Source organism: Psammomys obesus, unplaced genomic scaffold, assembly GCF_907164565.1.
Source record: "Psammomys obesus unplaced genomic scaffold, mPsaObe1.curated_primary_1811, whole genome shotgun sequence".
Taxonomy (NCBI): domain Eukaryota; kingdom Metazoa; phylum Chordata; class Mammalia; order Rodentia; family Muridae; genus Psammomys; species Psammomys obesus.
Window position 1 is genome coordinate 3,721,036 of NW_026586383.1, and position 18,748 is coordinate 3,739,783.

The 18,748-nt window shown below is 42.0% G+C and overlaps 1 protein-coding gene across 9 annotated transcripts in view; it reads left to right on the forward strand.

Moving 5' to 3' along the window:
- The window catches only part of Clasp2 (cytoplasmic linker associated protein 2), a 177,086-nt gene that overhangs the window by 145,260 nt on the left and 13,078 nt on the right, over window positions 1-18,748 (forward strand). For all 9 annotated transcript variants that reach the window (XM_055601779.1, XM_055601780.1, XM_055601781.1 and 6 more), the window contains 6 exons: window positions 2,093-2,236; window positions 4,611-4,754; window positions 7,524-7,630; window positions 11,206-11,359; window positions 14,665-14,893; window positions 17,845-18,038. In XM_055601779.1, the coding sequence (XP_055457754.1) occupies window positions 2,093-2,236; window positions 4,611-4,754; window positions 7,524-7,630; window positions 11,206-11,359; window positions 14,665-14,893; window positions 17,845-18,038 (972 nt within the window). The remainder of the gene's footprint in view (window positions 1-2,092; window positions 2,237-4,610; window positions 4,755-7,523; window positions 7,631-11,205; window positions 11,360-14,664; window positions 14,894-17,844; window positions 18,039-18,748) is intronic.

Genomic DNA, 18,748 nt, shown 5'->3' on the forward strand with positions numbered 1-18,748 from the left:
CTATAATGAGATGTGGTGCCCTCTTCTGGTGTGCATTATATACATTTATTATGTATATAATGTTCAGACAGAACATATAATAAATATATTATAAAGATAAGTTAAAGAAGTAAATAAATCTTTTTTTAAAGAAAGAGAAATAGACTAACAATACAAAGTGATTTTAATTAAATGACTAGCATTTGTTAAATACGTTATTTTTTTCTGAATACTTTTTCTGCTTGATAAATACACTGAAGGATTATATACACCTTTATAACTATATTGTTTTGTACTTTGAAAAGGAATGTATAGTTGCATCATTAGTTATAGGCCGCATGAATTTGTGAGATGTCCTACTAAAATGGGAGTATTTCAATGAATTTATGTTTTTATGATTACTTGCTTATTATAGTTAACACCACTATTTTGTGAAACCCTTTTAAAACTGCATTGCTTGCATTGCATGACTGTAAATGTCTTTAATCCCAGCATGTGCAAAGCAGAGGTAAATGGATCTCTGTGAGTTCAAGGTCAGTCTAAGACAACCAGGGCTACACACTTTGAGACTTTGTCTCAAAAAAACATAAAACAAAACAAAACTATAGGTAGACATGGTAGCATATACTTGTTTACCCTGTAGTCAGTAAACAGAGACAAGGGATCCCTATGGCAAGCTGGCTAGCTACTTACTACTCAAATCAGCAAGAATATCCTGCCTCAATATCTTAAGTGGGAAGTGAATAAGGCAGACATTCAGTGTCAACCTCTGACCTTCATATGCTCACACATGAACCTGCCCATGCATGCAAACATACATACGCAGCACATACATTACAAAAGAAAATTTTTTCAAAGATCATTTGAGGTCATGTGGTTGTAACTCTATGCCAAAGTGCATACCTGACATCTGCAAGGCCGTAAATTTGACCCCCAGCAAGGAAAATATTGATAATAATAATAATAAGTTTCAAAAATAAAGGACCCCAGAAGCTGGAGAGATGAGTCAGCAGTGAAAAGTACTTGGTACTCTTGGAGAGGAGTGGACTCAGTTCCCAGCATCTATATGGCAGCACACAGCCTCTACACTACAGTTCCAGAGGATCTGATGGTCTTCTGATGGCCATGGGCACCCAGGTGTACACATGGGACATAAAGATAATCCCAGCGCTCGGGAGGCAGAGACAGGCTCATCTCTGTGAGTTCTAGACCTCCCTGGTCTACAAAATAAGTCCCAAGATTACACAAAGAAACCCTGTCTAGAAAAAAAAAAAGTATTCAATGAAGAAAATTTTACAAATCATTTAGAAACTGTAGAATGTTGGAATGTGTTGGAATATGTGATCAGAGATGATGATTCTTAGCCTGTTTATTTCCAGTGGCATACTAGAGAAAATAGATGCAATTTAATAATTGCTCATTAGAAGAATTAAAAACTGCTGAGTCTAGAAAGAAGCATGCATACCTAGAAATAGCTTATCTTTCACCCCAGCTTGCCTTACATGTACCTGGCATAAAAGAGTGAACTGAAGAGCTGGGATTATAGCTCAACTCTTGGCTACCCTGCACCAGTTCCTGGGTTCCATATCCAACACCTCATAAACCATACTCAGAAGGAAGAATCAGGAGAGTTAGAGAAACTCAAGGTCATTATCAGCTCCTCAGTGCACTCGAGGCCAGCCTGGGCCAGAGCCCTGCCTTAAATGTAAGCAAATAGTTATGTTACCTACTGTGTTGACAGGCTTGCCATATCTTATCTTTAACACTGGCTGTTTAAAAAAAAAAAAAATGTGTAAGACTAGCCATTCACACATGAAAGCAGACTCATGAAGCTGTGTTCTAGTTTGTTAAAGTCTTCAGCAGTTGTTCACCCTGTGCTAAAAGTTCTAATGCACATGAAAACAGGATTCTTCACCATGTCAGGTGGATAGGTAGCTATATCATTTCTTTGAGAGTTGGTGGTGGTGGTGGTGGTGGTGGTGGTGGTGGTGCTGCTGCTGCTGCTGCTGCTGCTGCTGCTGCTGCTACACTTGGAAAAACTAATAATGATTATATCTAATGCATTACCCAGTGTTCATCTCGCTGTCCTCTCTTATTGTGCTTTCCTTACCAGGTGAAGGTTGCTATCCTTAAGTACATAGAAACTCTGGCCAAACAGATGGACCCAGGAGATTTTATAAATTCCAGTGAAACTCGCCTGGCAGTGTCGCGGGTCATCACTTGGACGACAGAGCCCAAAAGCTCTGATGTTCGAAAGGTGTGTCTGAATGGGGTCAGGAGATAAATAAGTTTAGGTATTTCTTTTGACTGATCTTTTAGATACAAGTGTTATATTTATCTCTCATCATAAGTGAGGATTTGGTTTTCCCATATCCTTTTTTATCAGTCTCTATAATCTTTATAATACTTAAGAATCAATTCTTGGTAAAGTGGAGATTTACCTTTGTTTTTTGTTTGTTTGTTTGTTTGTTTGTTTTTGTTTTTCTAAGTTCTCACTCCTGTACCAAGTGGTTTTCTGCTTCCTCCTTTCTTAAAAAAGTTCTGTTCTTAGAATTAATGTCTGCATTGCTTTTCATGTCCTTGAGTTTTGTCTTAGAATTAATTGTCTGTCTTGCTGTTTACTTCCTTGAGGTATGTTTTGAGACAGTCTTCTATAACCTGGGCTATCCTGGAACTCACTCTAGCAGGTGACCTTGAAGTGCTGGTTCTCCTGCCCCCGCCTCCCAAGTACCAAGAGTGCTGGCACAAAACAGCATGCCTATAAACATGTCTTATTTAAAAGCTTGAGAGTATATGTTAATAGTTTCAACATTTCTGCCAAGGGCTTATTGCTAGTATTTTCTATATACTCAAAAATACAAGTCATTTGTGCTAGGGACATAACTCCATTGGTAAAGTGCATAAGAACTTAAGTTTATATTCCTAGCACCTATATCATACAAAACAAACAAACAAACTGGCATGGTAGCACGTGCCTCTAATCTCAGTTCTGCGAAGGTGGCAAGAGGAGTTCACTGGCCAGCTAATCTTTCCTAGTCACTGAACCCTCAATGAGAAATGTTCTCAGAAACTAAAGGAGAATTGGGCATTGTGGTACACACCTTTAGTCCCAGCACTGCAGAGGCAGAGGTTTACGTAGTTTGTTTCAGACCAGCCAGAACTGCAGAGTGAAACCCTTTTTCAAAAAAACAGCCAAGGAGACCACACCCTGGCTGGTTGCAGTGTGACTAGCTGCCTCACGCTCCCCCTGAGTCTTTTCTCAAACTCTAAGTTTTGTCAGGTGTTTTGAGAGATTCAGAGGTTATAATAAAAGCAACATTTTCAATCAGTTATCCAATCAACGTTGACACCATAAGACAGCGACTCAAAAAGAACAAAGCAAATTTGAAGCAAATAGAAGTTTGTAATTGAGATTAGAGAATAAAGCAGAGGCTGGGCATGGTGGCACATATCTTTACTTCAGCACTCAGGAGGCAGAGGCAGCCAGATCTCAGTGGATGTGAGACTAGCCTGGTCTGCATAATGCCAGGACAGCCAAGACTATGTACAAAGACCCCGTCTCCAAAAATAAGAATAAAGCAACAGGTCTGGTGAGGTGTTCCGGCAGCTAAGAGTACTTGTTACTCTTGCAGAGGACCCACATCGAAGCTCAGAAGTGGCTGTAATCCTAGTTTCAGGAGATCAGACAGCCTCTGGCATCTGCAGGCGCTTCATGCACATGGTGCCCAGACATAGATACCAGGGGGATACTGTACAGTGTTGCATTGTCTGAATGCAGCATCCTTTGCCGTTCCACGATTGTATATTCAGATTCTGTAAATGTAGAACACGTAGGTTTTCATAGGATGAGATTGTAATGGGTCTAGAACAAGGTATGTACATTGGATGTGGGTCATGTGACCATGCGCCATTTCATACTCTCTCTCTAACTTGATATATAATTTTAATTTCTACCAAATAGCTTACTAACCTTATCTTGAGACCTTTTTTTTTTAGATTAGCTGCTTGAGAAAAGACTAGATATTGCTAGTTCAACAATCCTACAGAGCCAGGCATGATGGTGTACACCTGTAATCCCAACACTTAAGGAGCAGAGGTGGGAGGATTACAGGTTCAAAGCTTTCCAGGACTACATAGTAAAATTCTGGTTTGGTTTGTTTGTTTTTGGTAGGTTGGCTTTGTTTATTGTGTTTTTCCTTCTTACGCTGGCTTTATTTTTAAATTATAATGTAAAGTAGCATATTTCCGTGTGGCATTTTCCTGTGTACGTGGTTTGTTAACTTTCCTCCTCCTTCCATTCCTATCCTGCCCATGTACATGATTCATGTAGCCATCCTTTTCCTTATCATTTACAGGGAACACTGAAACAGTAATATATGTTGACGGAATAACCATGCAGAGTTTTGTCATGTTTACACATTCATATTCACTTCTTAACTTCAGAAAATAAATGATAGTAGAGTGTTTTTATCATCTCCCAAAAAAATATTAAGTTAAGAATGTTAATATTTTCCTTTTCCACAGGAGAGATGGTCAAGTCTTGTGATTTTGAGCAGAAACATCAGAAAATGACCATCTTCGAGTAGCCAGAATACATTCACCTTCTTTTTTTATGCCTTTGTTTCTTTTAGGCAGCACAGTCAGTGCTGATTTCTTTATTTGAACTCAATACCCCAGAGTTTACAATGTTACTAGGAGCTTTACCAAAAACTTTCCAAGATGGTGCTACTAAACTTCTTCACAATCACCTTCGAAACACTGGCAATGGGACCCAGGTATTTGTCACGTGTCTTGTTGGCTGTTGTATGCTATTATGACTGGTTTAACAATGATTGCTTTACTTTGCTTGAAGTTGAACTTGGTTTTACTATATGATTTTTACATCTGCATTTGGCAGCAATTTGACCAAGAACAATTAAATAATGCCTTGAGAAGAGTAGAGTCTTTTGAACCTATCATGCTTGTGTTATAACTTGTGTAGTTAGCAGTGGCCAAGTGAAAGGAGCGACACCTGTGAGCCTTGGAGCATGTTAGAAGTTAGGACATCTTGTCCTTTGCCCTTCTGATGAGCCAGTTCTTGCTTGAGCAGCAGCAAGGGTAACTCATCTTGAGTTAACAAGTAAGTTTGAACAGAATCTATTAAAGGATCCCTGGCTTGTTGGTCTCTGAGTGTGAATATGCAGGATTTTGTTCTGAGGCAGTGAAGTCTGACTAAGTGTGCATCTCAGTGAAGTGTATAGATGTATGTTTGATTTACATAAAATGTCTGTAAGACTGAGTTTTAAAAAGAGGGGCCTTTGATGACAAGGAGATGCAGGTGTACATGATGGTAGTCTTAAGGTAAAGAATTCAGAATTGAAAGTGTTACAGGATTTTTGAGTATGGCAAGACATTTCACAGTCTAGTTGTACATGGCTCAGGGATCTAAAGTGCCGCCTTCTGATGGTTACTGACTTGAGACAGACTCCAGGTTTGTCTCCTATCAGTGGAGATCCCAGATGCGGATTCTGGAGGGAGCGTGCAAAGCAAAAACAGTCTTTATGAAAAAGAATTACAGAGAAGGGAAAGGAACTCCTGAGAGATGGGAAAAGAAATTCCGGGGGGGGGGGGGGGGCATCAAAAAAAATTTATGTATTATTTTTTTATATTAATTATAGTTTATTACTTTGTGTCCCAGCTGTAGCTCCCTCCATCATTCCCTCCCAATCCCACCCTCCCTGTCTCATCTCCTCCTTGCCCCTCCCTAAGTCTACTTATAGGGGAGGTTCTCCTCCCCTTCCATCTGACCCTAGTTTATCAGGTATCTTCAGGACTGGCTGCCATGTCCTCCTCTGTGACCTCCTAGCAAGGCTGCTCCTCCCACGGGGGGATGGGGAGGTCAAGGAGCTAGCCACAAAATTCATGCCAGACACAGTCCCTGTTCCCCTTACTAAGGAAGCAACTTGGATGCTGAGCTGCCATGGGATACGTCTGAGCAGGGGTTCTAGGTCATCTTCATTCATGGTCCCTGGTTGGAGAATCAGTCTCAGACAAGCTCCTGTGTCCAGATATATTTGGTCCTTATCTAGGGTTTTTATAGGGCTTTGGTAGAGAATGAACAAATCTGGGCTGAAGTAATTGCCCTGAGATTGGTTAGTTCTCTGAAACATTGTAGACCATGGTAGTGGAGGGCCCACATAGTATTTGCATGGCCTCCACCCCAACCAGAAAGATGATCATACACTGTTTATGCACTGCCCACCCTCTCTGCCCATCTCTGCCCATCTCTGACCCCAGGTTTGTTAATGACTTTGACTGTCTTCTAGCATTAGGGATTTACTACCCTTTGTCTGACCTTGCAGGTGTCTCAATTGCTAATTTTGTTGAACTCTTTTCCTCCTGTTTCCCAAATGCAGTTAACTCTTTGTCTTCCAAGTGGTCTTGGTTCTTTTTCCTGAAAGAGGTGGAGGCTTTCTCCAAAGCTGTCTTTACTTAGTCTGCCAGAATTCGCTACATTAGAAGCATGGCTAGGTGCAAGTACATGTAGGCCTTACATGTGTCCCTCAACAGCTAGAGAAGGAAGCAGCCCGCCCTTCCTGTCCCAGAGCCCTGACCCACCTCCAGCTGTTTGCTTACTTATCTCCACCCAGCTGTAAGCCCCCTGGTCCAGGCTTACCATCTTCCTTTTAGGCTCACCTCTGTTCTTTGTGCAGCATCTGAGAGCAACTTGTAGTTTCAAGTGTGTGCTCTTCTTTTTTACTACCAACAGAGCACTAGCCCCTGCAACAGAATTTCTCTGAGAGTAATGTCACTTACCTTCTTAAGTGGAGAGACAGTTAATTGAAGGAAAAAGACAAATGAACATGACTGGATTTTACTTCCTCGGTTTCTTTGGGAAAAACATTTCTAAAAGAGACTCAGGAGAAATTAAATTGAATTATCAGTAAAATAGAAGGGGTAAATTAGCTAAGAACAGAAAGCTAATTTACATTTTTTTTTTTAAGTTTGTAGGAGGCAGAGGCAGACAGGTCTTGTGAGTTTGAGACCAACCTGATCTATATATTGAATTCCAGGCCAGCTAGGGACACATAATGAGACCCTGTCTCAAAAAAATAGAAAAAAAAAATGAGTTTAGGATTATGTTAAATCCTTAAGAAAATAGATGTTAATAATGTTTGAGGGTCAAAATTGGGTTAAAAACAAATGGGCATGGTGATGCACCTCTGTCACCCAGCACTTGCGAGATGAGAGAGGTGGATCAGAAGTTCAAGGCTACCCTTGGGCACATGGTGAGTTCAAGGCCAGTGAGGGGTACATGACACTCTATCAAAAAGGGGTCAGGGGTTATGAGAGGAAGCAATAGAGAGGAGGGTGAGGAAGGAGATGAAGGAGAAGACTGAAGAGGTAGCCTTCTCTTAGAAACCAGACCTCAGCGCATGGATGTTGAGAATGCTGGCATAGAAAGATGGCGCTTTCATATGTCCTTTCTCATGACTGTGCCTCTTCCCTTAGGACCTTTCAGTTGCATTTTTCTGTGTTAATGATCTTTTTACTCCCACCATCAGAGTTCCATGGGGAGTCCTTTGACAAGACCAACACCTCGATCACCAGCCAACTGGTCCAGTCCCCTTACTTCTCCTACCAACACATCACAGAATACGTTATCGCCAAGGTAAGACGGTTGTTTTCATTCACATTGTATGTTACCAGTTTCCATTCTGGAAAGGCATAGTAACTATGAATTCAGTAGACTTTCATTTCACTTGAAATGTGTTAGAAACTGAGCTTTCAACAAACTTTAAGCATATGTAAAAATCTGACCCTTTAAATGGTGATATAGAGGATGAAAAGGGATTGTTTTCAAAAATGAATATTAAAGTTTATTATTAAAAGTCTAAAATTATTACGGTGGTTATTATTAACGCTCTACCATATCAATGAAGAAACAGACAACTGTAGAATTTTAAACAAGCCTTATTTCACCTGCGGCTGGGTAGATAGAAACCCCCTAAACTACCTCGTTACCTCTCAGCCCCACATCCCATGCCGTGTGCTTCAATCGTTCCTATTTGGGCTACTTCCCATCTGTAATTTCATAAAGTCTTGCTTAGGCTTTTCATCTAAGCTGCTTCTCTCCAACACTGCCTCAGAGTAAATTCCTCCTGGCCATGTGGTTCTCTCCACACTTACCCATGGCTTCCATGATATCCTGATTTTTGTTGGATGTGTTCTAGCCATCTGCTTATCCATAACCTTTGCTGTTTGTTCCTGGAGTCTGTACTTCAGACGGGGTCCGTCTGTCTCTGGTGTCTAGAATGTTCTTCAGGAAGATGAGAGAGGCCCACCAACTAGAGAGTGGATGTTGTTGATTCATCTCTAGCTAAGGGAGGGAGGTTACAGGCGCATAGCGCACGTGCGGATGTGTGCAGAGTGGCAGTGAGCCTTGAGGGAGAGGGTGCTAGAGCATGTAGTTGCCTGGAAGGGTGGAGCTTAAGCACAGGAGGGTGCTGGCTCTGTTCGCAGGCACAGTGTGCATGCACAGGTGCCCAGAATACCGCAGTGGCCTACAGGCCTGTCAGACTCTCCTGCTAGTATTCAGATCTGTCTGGGCTCCAAGAATTGTTTGCCTGGATCCCACTGGTAGACCCACAGAACAGGGGCTTCAGTGCTGAGAACACTGATCCAAGGATCCCTGTGTTGCCCACAGTGAGGGTGTGGGTGGGAGGGAGCCAGTGTCTGGCTGCTAGCATAGAGGAACCCAGGATCTAGGGCTTTGCACACACTCAATTAAAGGTGTGCTCGCTCACTCACTTGGAGGCCTAATCAAAAAGCACAGGGGTTCTTCCTTTTCTCTACTCTCCGATTTTGCTTGGCAGGGGCAATTGAGGCTGTAGGAGATCCATCAGCTCAGTGGTGTCCACTGCCCACCGGGCAGGGAGGCCTGTACTTAGGGTAGCTGCCTCTGCAGTCTCAGTCACAGAGCACAGAGGGTTCTTCTTGGGCTGTAGTTTCAGTCACCAAGCACAGAAGCTCATGCTTGGGGCAACCACTGAGGCCTCAGCCGAGCAGGGAGGCCCATGCTTGGGGCCGAGGTCACTGCCGACCACTTTTGCCGAGCAGGGAGACACGTGCTTGGGGCAAGGGGAAGAGCAAGGGTGTTGAATATTCGCCACTCTCAGTCTCCGGAGTCTTCCACAGGTGACCTGGATCCAAACTGTCCCAGCTCATGGTTTGTCCCCTCTCGCCCAGGAAGCCTCAGTGTGGATGTTCTGGCTTCAGCTGCCCTTCCACTCACCAGTTTTGGAGTTTCAGATCCTGTGCCCCTCAGATACGGTGCACACTAGTCGCCGCCATTTTGGACCCACCTGTAAAGTGATTCGTACAATATCTCTTGTTGCAATTACTGGCCTGGGTTTTGTTGCTGGTCATGGCTTGCTTCATCAGATTATCAATTAAAAGTTACAGGGTACTACATCAGAGTTTAAGAAAGAAAAATGTATCAAAACTTACCACCTAACCTATGTGTTACACATTTGTGACAAATTTTGCCGTGTAAATTCTAGCCTTAGTTGAATTTAGAGTTTGATTATAGAATTTATGTCATTTTAGCATTTATGCTCAATGTTCAAAATTCTCTACCTTGTCCAGTGAGATGATGTAGGAGATAAATGCGGTATTGAAAAAGCATGACTCTTAATTTCAGTCCCTAGGTCACCATGTAAAGTGAGGGGAGAGAACTGACTCCACAGAGTTTCCTCTGACCTCCACATGCACACTGCGGTACCCCCGCCCCAACATACACTGCAGAACATTTTTTTATTTCAAAATTTTCCTGCATTTTTTGTTTTTTTCTTTATCTTTTGTTGTTGTTCATTTACCAAGGCATATTTCAAAAATAATAGGCAGCACCTATAAATAGATGAAGCACACATTCCCTTTTTTTCTACCAAGGACTGCTCTCAGTGAAGCTAGAATGTGAGGCTACTCTAGCTGGCCTGCAACTGGCCATGTGGCAGAGGATGGCTGTGGACCCCTGACCCCACTTCCTGAGTGCTAGAATAGTGGCGTTCATCACATTTGTGTCTTCTTCAACCAATTCTGTTACTGCTTGTTAATGACAAGGACAAGAAAGCTTTCTATAAAGGACCAAATGGCAAGTGGTCTGTGATCTTTATTCAGCTCTGCTGTTAATACTACCAAAACAGTTAAAAAGAATCCCAGCATACATAAGCATGGCTGTGCTCTGGTAAAATTGTATTTATGAATACTGAAACAAATTTTGTATCATGTTCATATGTTATCAAAATACTTATTTAAGAAATGTTTAAAAGTATGAACTGTATTGGCAAGATTGCTCAGTGGGTAAAAGTTCATGCTGTAAAATACCTGATGACCTGAATTTGGTTCCCATGATTCACATGGTGGAAAGAAAGAATTAGTTTCCAAAAGTTGTTCTTTACCCTAAACACACACACTCTGTCTCTCTTTCTTTCTCTCTGTCTCTCTCTCTCTCTCTAAATGTAATGTTTAGGCCAGACGTGGTGCTCTATGCTATAGTGATATTTACCTAAAGCTTCAGAACTCTGGAGGCAAAGGCAAGAAACTTGAGTTTGAGGCCTGGCTTGGCTGCCAAATGAGTTCTAGCCCAGTTTCAATTACAAAGTGAATTCTTATATCAAAAATAGATAATTTTTATCTTTGTAACTATCCTTTACAATATCCTCAGATGTGTTTATTTCAACAGGATCAGTTTTAGCCCAGTGTGACCTTCTACCTGCTGTGTAGTAGAGGATTCTTTGAATCCCTGATCCTACTGCTTCTACCTCCAGAGGTCTGCCATCACCTGTGTGAACCACGGATGTATGCATCCAGCCAGCCATTACTGAAAAATAGCTTATGCTTCTAATTCCAGCACTTGGAAGGAGGATTGCAGTGTATTCAAAACTAGCCTGGGCTATAGAGTGAGACCCTCAAAAAAATAAAAGTCAAACAAATAGAGGTGCTCTGTGGTTAAGGGTGCTTGGCTAACAGAGGACCTGGGTTTGGGTCCCCGCTCCTACATGACCACTCACAGCTATCTCTTAATTCCAGTTCCAGGGGATCTGATGCCCTCTTCTGACCTCCAAGGGCTCTGCACACACATAGTACAGATACATACATGGTAGCAGAACACTCATACACATAGATATAACAATCAAATCAGACAAAAAATGAAATAAGTAAAAATTAGTGCCATCTTTTTCACAGTGCATTTGATTATGACACAGAGAACATGAATTCTGAAGACATTTACAGCTCCCTTAGAGGGGTTACTGAGGCAATCCAGAATTTTAGCTTCAGAAGCCAAGAAGACATGAGCGAGCCCCTCAAGAGGGACCCTAAAAAAGAGGACGGTGATGCAGTAAGTATTTGCATGTTCTTACCATCTGTTACCATACACCTAACACGCCGAATCCTATCTGAATGTTCTTACGTTGCAGGCTGCTTTGGTTTCCATCAAAGAGTGTCTGGGTGTGCGTGCATGTATATAACTTTTTGGAAGCTAGTCATTCTTCAAGCATTTACTGAGTATCAGCTCTCCACATATTAGTGAGTTTCAGGTGTTAGATCTGCAAGAGAGATGTGCCTGTAGTTCTTTTTAGATACCTAACTAGAGGTGTTTACTGTGGAGCTTTAGTTTAGAATGTGCTATCGAGGAAGGTGAATGTGTATTTTAGACTGTGGGGTCAGGGAATGGAAGCCTCCGTCAAATGACGTTTGTACTAAGACTTAAAGCCATAAGCAGGAGAATTGTGTAAACTGATTAGCCAGTGCGGAGGCATCAAGGAACTAACTAGCTTGTGTAGTTGAGGATTTAGAAAAAAGGCGTTGTAGTTGGAGCATTAAGAAATAAAGGGGTCAGTCGTGGTGGCACATGCCTTTAATCCCAGGACTCAGGAGGCAGAGAGAAGTGGATTTCTGTGCCTTTGGGGTCAGCCTATTTTACAAAGCAAGTCCAGGACAGCCAGGGCACAGAAAAACCTATAACCTGCTTTCTGACATCTGAATACTATTATTTAACTGATTTCCTCTGCTATGGCACGTCAGTACTTAGGTTTTATTTTTGCATCTTCTTAGACTTGTCTCTAGCAGCTCATATGTCTTGTGAGATTAGCCATCCTTTCATTCCTATTGAGCACACTGTTGCTCAGTGCCCACAGAGCTGCAGCATGTCAGCACATCTCTGATGGGCTCTACACCTGCCCTGTACCATGAAAATGGTTATCAGAAAGTCATACCACCCAGGTCCAAGGCTCCCTGTCCTAATGCTGCATGTGGTAGCCACAGCAGGTTAGTAAATATCACTAGATAAATGATACCTATTGTGTTTGTTTTGCAAATATTACATAACCAGGGTGTTGCTTCAAGTATTATCAAGAACACAAGACTGGATGAAGGGTGAAGGCTGTGTGTGGAGTTCCCAGCAGCCAGCATGGCGTACAGTTGCTCCATAGATGCTGATAGTTGGGGTCCTTTTGGTGATAATACTTGTGAATCTAGTATTTGTGTAAATATTGGTATTTAGGCCAGGGTGTTAATGTATCCCAACTTGATTACCATCCTTCCAGAATCTAAGTTGGCCTTTAAACCTGTGCTTTGGGAGGAAAAAGGCACCAAATAAAACCTGAAAGATGCTATTAAGATAATTCATTATTCAAAGATAATACAGTGTGCCGATTTTTAAAAACTTTTTATTGATTCTTTGTGAGTTTCACATACTACACCCAGTTCTGCTCATCTCCCCATCCCCCCATATCCTCCCTACGCCCTTGCAACCTCCCCCTCCAAATCAAAAACACAAACAGCATAGGAAATATCTCATCATAGAAGTAGTATGTCACAGTGTGTCACACAGCATATTTCTCGGTCCACACATCCTCACTTGCAAATGTTCATTGTAATGAATCTTTGGTGTGGTTCAAGGTCTTTGGCTTCTGTGACACCATCAATATTGGATCCTCATCAGGCTTCTTCCCAGTTATTTTGTTGCCCTGTGTCATGAAGATCCTATAGCTTTGGATCAGCAGGACTGGCCCTTTTATGTATCCCAACCATTCACAGATGATAAGAGATTAGGGGTTGGTCTAACTCAGCCCTGGATCTGAGCCCGGCTCTCCCTTATTTGCACCACAAGGGCAAGCCTTCCAGCACTGCTCTGGCTAGGCTACCCAGTGCTTCCATCAGCAGGAGGCAGAGTCAGTTCTCCTGCTCTCATGCTCTCTGGACCAGCTTACCTGCACCCACACCTCCAGAGCTAGCTCCTCTGTGCTGCCCAGGCAAGGTGTGGAGCCTACTCTCCCAAGTTGCTGCAGCCTGCAAGGGGATGGACTGGCTCACCAGTGCCTTTGCCATTAGGGCCAGTACCACTGTGTTGCCCAGGCGAGGAGCATGGCTAACTCCCTCACTCTGATGCCCTTGAGGCCAGCTCTCCCCACTACCACAGGTGGCAAGGGGTAGAGCATCACCCTACACTCATGCCACCTTACAGCACATGAGCAGCAGGGTCACCTCTCCCTTACTCTTGCCCTTGAGGCTGACTCACCTGCACCCACCAACTAGGATCAGCCCTACTGTGCTGCCCAGGCGAGGTGCAGGGCTTGCTTTCCCAAGTGCTGCAGCTGGTGAGGGACAGGGCCAGCTCACACACCCTCATGACATAGGGGTCAGCCCTCCAGTATGCCTCAGGTGGTGAGGGTTGAGTGGTGTGGGGGTAGTATGCCAAATTTTAAAGAGGATTTTGTTTTTGTTACTGTTTTCTTTGTTGGGATTCAACTCTGAGCTTGAATGTGTTGAGCAAGCCCTCTTAGTACTGAGATATATCCTCAACTTTGTTTCGCTAATGAAAACTTTTGTATCTTTAGCTTGTATGTAGAAGCTGTTGCTAATTTCAGTGTATATGTTATTTGGTTGAACCACTGACAAGGATAACATCATTCATTGCAAGCAACATTTGTGATGGCTTATTTGTCTCTCAGCTGTGGCTTCTTTAAGCTTTTTTCATTTTGAATATATATTGTGTTATATATATATATACATATATAAATATATGTATACATATATTTAAATATGTATTGTAACCCATACTGTTGTCACTAATTTCTTTTTAAATTATTATTACTTTTTTTTAGCTTTTAATTTTTATTTTATGGGTATGGGTGTTTTGTCTACATATAAGCCTGTGTGCTTGCAGAGGCCAGAAGTAGGTGTCAGACCCCCCTGGAGCAGGAGGGTCCTTACAGATAGTTGTGAGCCACCATGTGGTTGCTGGGAATTGAACTCAGAACTCCTGGAATAGCAAGCAGCCAGTGCTCTTAACTGCTTAACACCAGACCTTATTGTTACTTCTTAAATATCCCCTTGAATATTAGGGAAAAATCATTTGTTTTGTTTTTAAAATTGGTTTTATTTTATTTGTATATATGTGTTTGTTTATAGTCTCAGTGTGGGTGCCTACAGAAGGCATTGAAGCTCCTGGAACTAGGGTTTCAAGTGGTTGTGCGTCGTCTAGTTTAGGGTCTGGGAACTAAACTCAAGTCCTCTGGAAGAGCAGGAAACACTCTTAACTGCTGTGTCATCTCTGCAGCTGTCAAGAAACATCTTTTTAGAATGTGAAGAAGACATGTAGAACTGAACTAACTTGCTCTGCCTTCCTCTTCTTATTAATAGATGTGTGGTGGTCCTGGGATGTCAGAGCCGAGAGCAGGGGGCGATGCCACTGACTCCAGCCAGCCAGTTCTTGATAATAAAGCATCTTTGCTCCACTCAATGCCCCTTCACTCCTCCCCACGCTCTCGTGACTATAATCCATATAACTATTCAGACAACATCAGTCCCTTCAACAAGTCTGCCCTCAAGGAAGCCATGTTTGATGATGATGCTGACCAATTTCCTGATGGTATGTTATGGTTACAGTGCTACCACTTGTATTTTGGAAGACTGGTACTCAGTAAAATAAGTGGATGTTCTTTGCTCTTTTATTAGACCTCTTTAAAATGTAAGGATTTGGGGAATGTGAATATGTGTTTGTTACTTGGTACTGGGACAGAATGTTTTACAAGCACTTATTAAGGAGGGCTTGCAGTTTCCAAACACAGATCATCAGGACCACGCAGTCATGGCAGTGAGAGCATGAGGCATCCTCAAATGGCACACAGTAAGGCACACTCCAGCTCGTGGGTGCTGCTGCCCACATTCAGGGTGGGTCTCCCTCCTTCATCTAAGCTGCTCTGATCCCAAATTTGTGTTTTGCCTAGCCTGTAGGTGTTTATCTTTACTATTTTGGTAGTTTGTATGTTTACATTGAGAACCTGGGTGGTCAACTTGACCTCATCCTCAATAATTAAGATAACTGTAATGTCCTTCCAGGAACAACTTAACCAGTTGTAACATATGAATGTGGTTTATTCTAGACAAACTTTTTTTTTTTTTTAAGATTTATTTATTATGTATACAGTGTTCTGCTTCCACACCAGAAGAGGGCACCAGATCTCACTGTAGATGGCTGTGAGCCACCATGCGGTTGCTGGGAATTGACCTCAGGACCTCTGGAAGAGCAGCCAGTGCTTTTAACCTCTGAGCCATCTCTCCAGCCAGCCTAGAAAAATTTTTATAGTAGAATGACAAAGATTATCTTCATGAAATAACCCCTTCTTTGTGTAATCATGATCTCTTTTATTAATAAAGGTTCATTCCAGGGCCTACTATCAAAAAGCACACTGTTTACTGTTCACATGAAGTTATGTGAATTAGTGTCAGTCTGAAGGTCTGATGGTTACGAATCTGCATAGCCTGGTAGGGTATTTACTCTTCTCTTAAGTAAGTGTTCATTGTTTCCTCTGGAAAAGGATAGTTGCGATTGTATGCTCTCCCCTTCTGCTTACAGTAAGTAATAAGGCACGACTAAGATAAATGAAAAGTGGCAATAAATTACATGTGTTTCCTTGTTATTAGGGAATTAGGTTTTTATTGATTTTTTTTTTTTTTAAGCATTGGTGTTTTGCCTGCATGTCTGTCTGTTGAGGGTGCCAGACCCCCTGGAACTGAAGTTGCAGACAGTTACTGGCTACCACATGGGTGCTAGGAATTGAGCTCAGGTCCTGGAAGAGCAGCTAGTGCTCTTCACCGCTGAGCCATCTCTCCAGCTCTAACTTTTTAGTCCAGTCAGTCCATGCTACTTTCTTTAGAGATTTCCAGTACTGGGCTGGAGAGTGCTAAGAATACTTGCTACTCTTGGAGAGGACCTGAATTCAGTTCCTAGCACCCACCTGGTGGCTCATAACCATTCATAACTCCAGTTCCAGGGGATACCCTCTGACCTTTGTTAGCATACAAACATGCCCATGGTACACAGTCAAAACTTTCAGACACATGAAATAAAAGGTTTTTTTTTTAAAAGGAAGAAGAATAAAAAAAAAAAGAGTTCCAATGTTGTATGACCTTCTGTGGTAAACTTGCAAATCTACCTCTCAGTGACAGACACAGTTGCCACCACCACTGACAGCCTAAGTTCAGTTCTTGGAACCCACGTGATAGAAGCAGAAAATTGATTCCTGCAAGTTGTCCTCTGACGTACATTCACATAGGCTATGGCACACAAATGCGCACGCACGTGCACACTCACACAACATAAATAAATGCTTTTTTGAAAAGTGATCCATGCCTACGAAGATTCTGTCTCTAAGTACTTAAAGGAAAGCAAAAACAAATCAAAGTGCACTCGCTGCTCTTGCTGAGGACCCAAGTTTAGTTCCTAGCTCACAGTTACTTGTAATTACAGCCATCTTCTAGCCTCCAAAGGCATGTGCACACATGTGAAATATATATACACACATACACATAAATAAAAATCGTAAATAAAACCCAGTTCCTCTTTGATAATAATTGGTCTCAACTTTAGTGACTCTAAATCATAAATAAACTTATACAGGTTAGGCATGGTGATGCATGCCTTTCATTTCAGTACTCACAAAGTTAAGGCAGATGGATCACTTGAGTTCAAGGCCAGCCTGATATATGTAATATGTTCCAGGACAGCCAGAACTACATAGTGAGACCTTGTCTCAAATAAATAAACAACCGAGGGAGGGAGGGAGGGAGGGAGGGAGGGAGGGAGGGAGGGAGGGAGGGGGGGAGGGAGGGAGGGGTAGGTGAGTGAGTGAGTGAAAAGTCTGAAATGACTATGGTTGCCAGGCAGTTGCCCACGCCTTTAATCCCAGCAGAGACCAGGCAGAGACCAGCCTGGTCTACAAAGTGAGTTCCAGGACAGTCAAGACTACACAGAGAAACCTTGTCTCAAAAAAAACAAAGCAAACAAAAAATTCAGGACAAAGAAAGTAGCTCTAATTGATAATGATAAAGTTGCTTTCTGCTGAAGAATTCTGGTCCATGAAAAAAATGATGATTAGATAGTGAACATTTTTAGCTCCTAAAATAATTGTTTTAGCAGCAGTCAATGAATGAGTCAGCCCACTGTTGAAAGATTCCTACGAAGGTTACTATGATCAAGTTGTAGCCACCTAAATCACCAAAAGTGGGAAGTGGAGACAAACAGATTCTCCTGCGGAAAGTACTCACAAGGAGATGCTATAGGAGGAGTTCACAGGAATGATACATTCTTGCTGAGATCTGGGTGACGGATACCTTACACTGTTTTCTCAGGTGCTTTTGTAGTTGAAAATTTTTAAAGCACATTGGTGATTCAGGGATGGCAGTTGAAAATTAGTGTTTGTTTTTTTCTCTTTTGCAACCAATGTTTACTGCGGCTGTGCCGTCATGTTCTAAAGTCATCAGTTCTGTGCCTAAGAGTCAGCTTATGCAATCACAAATTCATATCCTGTCTTTTGACAGACCTCTCCTTAGACCATTCTGACCTAGTTGCAGAGTTGTTGAAGGAGCTCTCTAACCATAACGAACGTATAGAAGAAAGAAAAATCGCCCTCTATGAACTCATGAAGCTAACCCAGGAAGAATCTTTCAGTGTTTGGGATGAACACTTCAAAACAATATTACTGTTATTGCTTGAGACCCTTGGGGATAAAGAGGTAAATTTCAGGATATATAAAGTATATTCTGTCCTGTCCTGTCCTGTCTGAGTATTTGTGTATTTATTCTTGTTTGGCTTTGGGGCATGGAGGATTAGGAATTGCACCCAGGGCCTTTCTAACCCTTGCTTATTGTGTAGCTTACCTGCTGATCAGCTAGTACATATTTGGGAGTTGATGAAATGACTGTTTTGCTGCTGTTTTCTGGGAATGCACTGTAGTTAATTAAAAAATAAATGTAAATTAAAAACATTTTGTTTCAAAAAATTTAAGAACAGTTATTAAAAGGAGATGTAGCAAGCTGATTTCCACAGAAAAATAAAGATTACTTGTATATATTTAAATATGTTTTCAGTTGTAAAAATTCCTTTCAGCCTGGCAGTTGTAGCACATGCCTTTAATCCCGGCAGAGGCAGGTGGATCTCTGTGAGTTCAGGGACAGGCAAGGCTACGCCAAGGGCGGGGCGGGGGGGTTTCTAAAAAAAAATAAATAACAACAAAAAATTACTTTCAAAGTCAAAATGTTATTTATTTGCTTATTTAAAAATAATAAATTGAGCACTCAGAAGGCTGAGGCAGAAGAATCACTACAAGTTGAGGACCAGCTTGGGTGACAGGGTGAGACCTGTCTAAGACCAAGAGCCAGGCCGTTGTTTGCAGGACTTCACAGAGCCTGGAATTTTGTGAATTTTAAAAAGCATATAACTTTT